Genomic DNA, 5,590 nt, shown 5'->3' with positions numbered 1-5,590 from the left:
GCAGCCCCATGCCGTGGTGTGGTGGAGCAGTGCTACTGCCAGAGCATCGAGCTGCTCCAGACGCTCAGCATGTCTGTGGGCCTCAGACTTGGCTTCCAGGCATCCCCTGAAATCAGGACACCTCCCTTGAGGTCTCTCACCCAAAGCACCGGCCCCAGGGTGCTGGCACGGGTAAGCAGGAGAGGAGAGGGACTACTGCACCCACATGGGGAACGGCCCGACATCTGTCCTGGCGGTGGCACGGGACCACTGCGCAGGAGGAGGGTGCAAGGGAAGGGCCACCACCAACTTAAATAAAAACAACCCTCTTCACAGCAGCCAAACTCCGACTGCAGAGCCCATCACGGGGCCATGCAGAGCAGGGCCACACGTCACGGGGTGGGAAGGTGGTTCTGGCAAGTGGCGCAGGGCCCAGGACTCATGTCCACACTTAAAAGCAGTGCTGCGCGTTTGGGCAGGGTTCAGAGAAGAGCTCCGGGAACCAGCAAGGACTGCGAGAGCTGCCACGGGCTGAGGCACGTTCTGTGCTCAGCAAAGGGAGCTCGGTGTGGGCAGATCCCCACAGTGGGGTGGGAGCCCGCACAGGGCAGATTAGAGCAGCAGCTCAAGAGCCTGGCCAGCACGTCGAGCACACGGCTGAGAGAGACACCCTCCACCAGCAGCATCTGGGCCAGCCTGATCTCCCCCAGGCTGACGCAGGCAAAGAACAGCCTCCTGGGCACAGAAAAACGGAGCCAAGAGACACAGGACGGCTTCTGTGCCTTGAAGGTCAACGAGCCCCTCTGGCATCACCCTGACACGGGCATCGTCTGCACGGCCATGAGTCACGCAGCCAGAGGACAGGGAGCCAGCGGGGACAGGGAGCACAAGTGGGTGAGGATGAAGGAGAACCGTGGAGCCTCGTGCCTGGCAGCACTCTACCTGAATCTTCTGGAGCCCATAGAGCTGGAGGACGCAGTCCATCTCCTCCCGCTTGCAGACAGAGGCGAGCAGAGGCTCCACATGCTCCAGGCTTCTCTCCCTCAGGACGGCCACGTCGTCCATCTCCTTGGTCACGAAAACGAGAGGAAACACAAGGAAATCTCAGCATTGGCCTGGGCAGGGAGGCGTGACACGCTACCTCTCTGCCCGGGGCTGGACCATGCCCTTGGCACTTTGGCTGGTGGAGGCGCCGCGGACCCTGAGGGAAGCACCGCAGAGCGCAAGCGGCAGAAGCACAGAGATTTGGGAGTCGACATCGGCCATGTCCTGCACACCTGGCTGCGCCTGCGTCCTGAGGCTGGGACCCTCACCACCGCACACGGACCCCAGCGGAGACGGGACCAAAGGCCTTGTGTGCCCCAAGAACCACAGATTCGGTGACACACGTCACAGCTGACAGGCGCGTGTCCACACGCTCACCTTCCCAGGGATCGAGGTGAGGATGACCAGCCTGTAGCTCCCCAGATCTTTGCTTTTGCCCTTCTGGAAAGCAGGAGTGACACCAGCTTTCTTCCGGGCCTCAGGAACACCACCATGAGTTGATGGAGCATGGCCTCGCAGTCTCATTGCCAGCTCCCTCAGCACTCGTGGGTGCGCCCCGTCACATGCCGTGGATCTGTGAGTGTCCCGTTTGTTTAGGTGCTCCCTTGGCCTGGTGCTCCTCCACCGGGTCTAAGTCTTCCTTGCCCCAGACTTTCTCCCTGATCTCAGGGGGCCGGGAGTCCTGAAGGCTGGTCTGAGCAGTAAAGAAGGCATCAAGTACCTCGGCCTTTGCCACGCCCTGTGTCACCAGGGACCCTGCCCCAGTTAGCAGTGGGCCCATACTTCCTCTTGCATTCCCTCTGCTGCTGAGACACTTGTAGAAGCCTGTCTTGTTGCCACCAGATTCAATTTCAGACGGGCTTTGGCTTTCCTAACCTCACGCCTACGTGCTTGAGCCACATCTCTATAACCCTTCTACATCACCTGCCCTTGTTTCCACCTCTTGCACACCTCCTCCTCGTGTGTGAGCTCAGTTAAGAGCCCCTGCACGACCTTAGCTTGACCCCCTGTTCATCAGGATCATTGACGATCCACTGGACCTCTCGTCTCTCCAGGGCTGTGTCCCACAGGAACAGAGCTCTCCAGCCTAGTGACCTTTGAGACATTCACCTGGGCAAGGAGGGGCCTCATCCCCAGGGATCAGTTAAAGCCTCTCAAGGCAGTAACCATAAGTACCTGCACCCTGCTCAATCCCCAGCCTCGATGGCCTCCTGGGCCAACGACCTCCACACCCGAATCACGGCACATGCAGGAGGCATCTCTTTCCACTGGTCTCCTTTGCCGTTTCTGGCTGTCAAGGAGTCAGGAAGTGGAGAAAAGGATTTTCTGAATTAATGTTTTTAGCCAATTCACAATTATTTATAACTTTTTCCCCATGGTGGGATGCATTTTTTAATGAAGACGATGTCCAGGAACTGGTAAGGCCAGAGTTTTGGCTGGCCCAGAGCTTCAGATACTCTAAATAAAGAAGAAAAGGGAATGTCTCAGGTCTCAGCGTCATTCCTGTCTATGTACATCCTCGAACAGCCTCTCTCTGGGAAGTAAAAGCGCAAGCCAAGTGAGACACAGTATGGGAAACAACACTGGGCAGCTGAAGAAATGGTTTTGCTGGCCTTCAGCCTCCAGCTCCTGCATCTCAGCAACACAAGTATGGCTTGGAAGGTCCCCCAGCTCCTCTCGGCACCCCCAAGGAGGGCTGGTACAGCGAGGACGCAGCCGGCTTGCCCAGATCCTGAGAGGAGCCGGGTGCCCTCCTACAGACCCCCGTGCATCTCGTCTCTCTGTGGTCCCACCCGTGAGAGCTTCGTGTGGGTGTCCAGCATGGGGAGACCAACTGCAGCACGGTGGGAGGACACACTGCCACATCAGCAGGCACCGCTGGAGGTCACTGTGAGCCAGCACCGCCATGCAGGGACAGGGATGGGGACCCTACTGCCCTGGCTACATTGGGGCTCCTTCTTGGTCTCCCCATTCCCCCTGGAGCAAGCAGCCGGGTCCCCCTTTCCCCACAGCCGCTGATGTGGGTGGGTGCACGTGAACACATGCAGACACATGCACACAATTTTCATGCGTGGCTGGGGAGCTCACAAGGGGAAACGATGTTCCGGCCTGGAAACGGGCAGGATCAGGCTCCAAACCTGCTGCTGGATGCACTGCGTTGACCAGAGACCACAAGGTACTTAGGGGCAGCATCCCGCATCCCTCCACGAGCAACAGGGGATGAAAAATCCACCACAGTCACGCTACGCTTCAGCCCGAGGACTACAGGAGATGAGGAAGACAGTTAGCAAAAAGGAGAGGCAACTGAAGCCCTCAGAGGTGGCAGGAGACCACCAGGAAAGGCCACGCTGGGCACGTGGTCTGTCCTGGTTTGAGCAGGAAAGGTGTGAGAGAGGACGCGAGCAGGCTGGGACGGGTCGACGGTGTCACGCAGTGGGCTGAGAAGGTGAGATTCCGAAAGCCAGATCTGCTTCTGCTTCTGGTGAGAACCAGAAAGGCTCCTCCCCTCAATCAGATCGAACGCAGTCACTTAAGCAGGGAGGCCAGGGATCGGTCTCAGGAGAAATCGGTCAAGGGCATCGAACCCTTTGGGCTGCGTTAGGAGCAAAGCAGGTCTGCGGGCACGGACAGGAAGGAGCACTCAAAGAGGTGTCTGCAGGGAGGATCAGAGACAGCAGAGGAGGGGACCCCCTTCCACATGGGTTCAGCCTTTCCCAGCCCTCAGGACCCTTTGGGGTCCCCTTAACCCCCCTCCCACCTCTGCCCTGGGGGACGGAGCCCGGTGGGAACTCCAGAGGACTCACGGCGGGCCCGCAGAGCAGGAGGTGGGTGTCAGTGATGTGGGCCGGAGGAGGCTGCAGCTTGGCACACACATACACGGCGTTGGAGAAGAGCCAGTGGAAGCGGAGCTCCACCCGTGCCCCGCAGGGGAAGGTCACCGTTTTGCTCAGTGGCTCTGGAAGGGAAAGCCGAGAGGTGTCAGCGCATCGGAGGGTCCCACCGACACCACCCTGCAGACCGGTGTCCCCGAAGGATACAGAGACCCCACCCTCTCCACCCGCCAAGCTGGTACCCTCCCCGCAGCCAGAATGGCTCACCGTCGCCACGTCCCCACCACTCCCGAGCAGCTGCTCCCGAGGGACAGATTGGGTCTGTCAGGGACCGGGCCTCCTTCAGAGTGTGTTTAATCTCCATCACCTGCTTCCCAGCGACCAGGGGATCCCGGCCAACGTCTGGCGGAGAGAGTTTGAAGGCACAAGGGTCACTCCAGGCTCCTTATTTGCCTTTCAGACCCCTCACGAACACCTCCGTACTTCTGCCAGGTTACTCAAAGCTCACGTGGGGCATGGCCCATGATTGGGTTCTCAGGAGGGATGGCTGGTTGGGACAGGGTGGCGAGGAGCCACTCGGGTTCTGCTGCTCTCTCGTCTCACCCTGCTCCTGGGGCAAGTGGTTTGGAGCTCATCACTTACCTTCTAACACATCCTCCAGCATGTAAGTCACCTTCTTCTCTTGCAGAATATGTTTCTTCAGATATTTCATGAAGATCCCGGAGCTGAACTCCCCATCCTGCAACTCATAAGCTTCTGCATCTTCGCTCCTGCAAGGGTAAGGACTTGTCCTCACACTCCTGCAATGGGCACGAAGCCCTGGGGGTGAGTTAGGGCTCGCCGACTCCATTCAGAGTCTTTTGGCTGAGTCCGAGTTAGCTCCTCAAGCAATGACACTGGCCTTGGTTTTGGCCCAGGAGAGGGTGGGAAGGGCACAGGATGGGAAAAGCAGCGGTGGCGGGTGGGAGAGGAGAGCACGGCCTCTCCTGCCAGCCTTGGTGGGTGACAGCAGCTGAAAAGCTGGCCGAATGGGCACTGAAGCCCTCTCAAGACTCCAAAGCCACCATGCGTGAGAGCACGTGAGGAGGTACCAGCATTTGGTCCTGTGTCACGGTGAGGGGATGGCAAAGGGCACTTACGTGGCGTAGCCATAAACCGTATTGCCCCAGGGCTCCAGTGGCTGGACCTGGGAGAGGGCACAGTCCGGGTTGTACCTGGAGGAGGAGGCACGAGTCAGTGTTGAGGGCATTGGCCAGCATGTGCCTGGAGGCGACTGGGGCTGTAGCTCCACCAAGACCATCTCAAAGTCACACAGAATCACCAAATCCTTTGGGCTGGAGGAGCCCTCTCAGCTCTCGAGTCCCTCCGTTCCCCCAGCACTGCCAGGTCCCCACTGTCCCCTGTCCCGCAGCAGCACCTCCACACGGCTGGGAAACCCCTCCAGGGATGGGGACTCCACCACTGCCCTGGGCAGCCGGGGACACGCCTGCACAACCCCAACGGGACAGAAATGGCTCCTCAGGGACAACCTCAACCTCCCCTGGGACACCTGGAGGCTGGTTCCTCTCGTCCTGTCGCTTGTTCCTGGGGAGAACCTTTCCATGTGATTAGATGGAAATTTGGGGGGTTTTGCTGTGGGTTGTATTTTTTCCTTATTCTTTCCTGTGCTGCTATTGCTGTTTTTTCCTGGCCTGGTGCTGTCATCAACCAGCGTCATTGGTCTGGAGACGGGGGCA

General features: G+C 59.1%; 1 protein-coding gene across 1 annotated transcript in view; it reads right to left on the bottom strand.

The window, feature by feature from the left end:
* Positions 1-5,590, bottom strand: part of LOC104500198 (mucosa-associated lymphoid tissue lymphoma translocation protein 1-like) — a gene marked incomplete at its 3' end in the record, with an annotated part of 15,912 nt that overhangs the window by 466 nt on the left and 9,856 nt on the right. Inside the window, exons 5-10 of the mRNA XM_010143803.1 lie at positions 4,994-5,068; positions 4,497-4,624; positions 4,122-4,256; positions 3,828-3,979; positions 917-1,047; positions 613-714 (exon numbers count right to left, since the gene is read on the bottom strand). Of these exons, the coding sequence (XP_010142105.1) occupies positions 613-714; positions 917-1,047; positions 3,828-3,979; positions 4,122-4,256; positions 4,497-4,624; positions 4,994-5,068 (723 nt within the window). The remainder of the gene's footprint in view (positions 1-612; positions 715-916; positions 1,048-3,827; positions 3,980-4,121; positions 4,257-4,496; positions 4,625-4,993; positions 5,069-5,590) is intronic.

This window comes from Buceros rhinoceros, unplaced genomic scaffold, assembly GCF_000710305.1.
Source record: "Buceros rhinoceros silvestris isolate BGI_N320 unplaced genomic scaffold, ASM71030v1 scaffold20859, whole genome shotgun sequence".
Lineage (NCBI taxonomy): Eukaryota > Metazoa > Chordata > Aves > Bucerotiformes > Bucerotidae > Buceros > Buceros rhinoceros.
The sequence above is the reverse complement of the archived record's forward strand: the minus strand, read 5'-3'. Positions and strand labels throughout refer to the sequence as shown.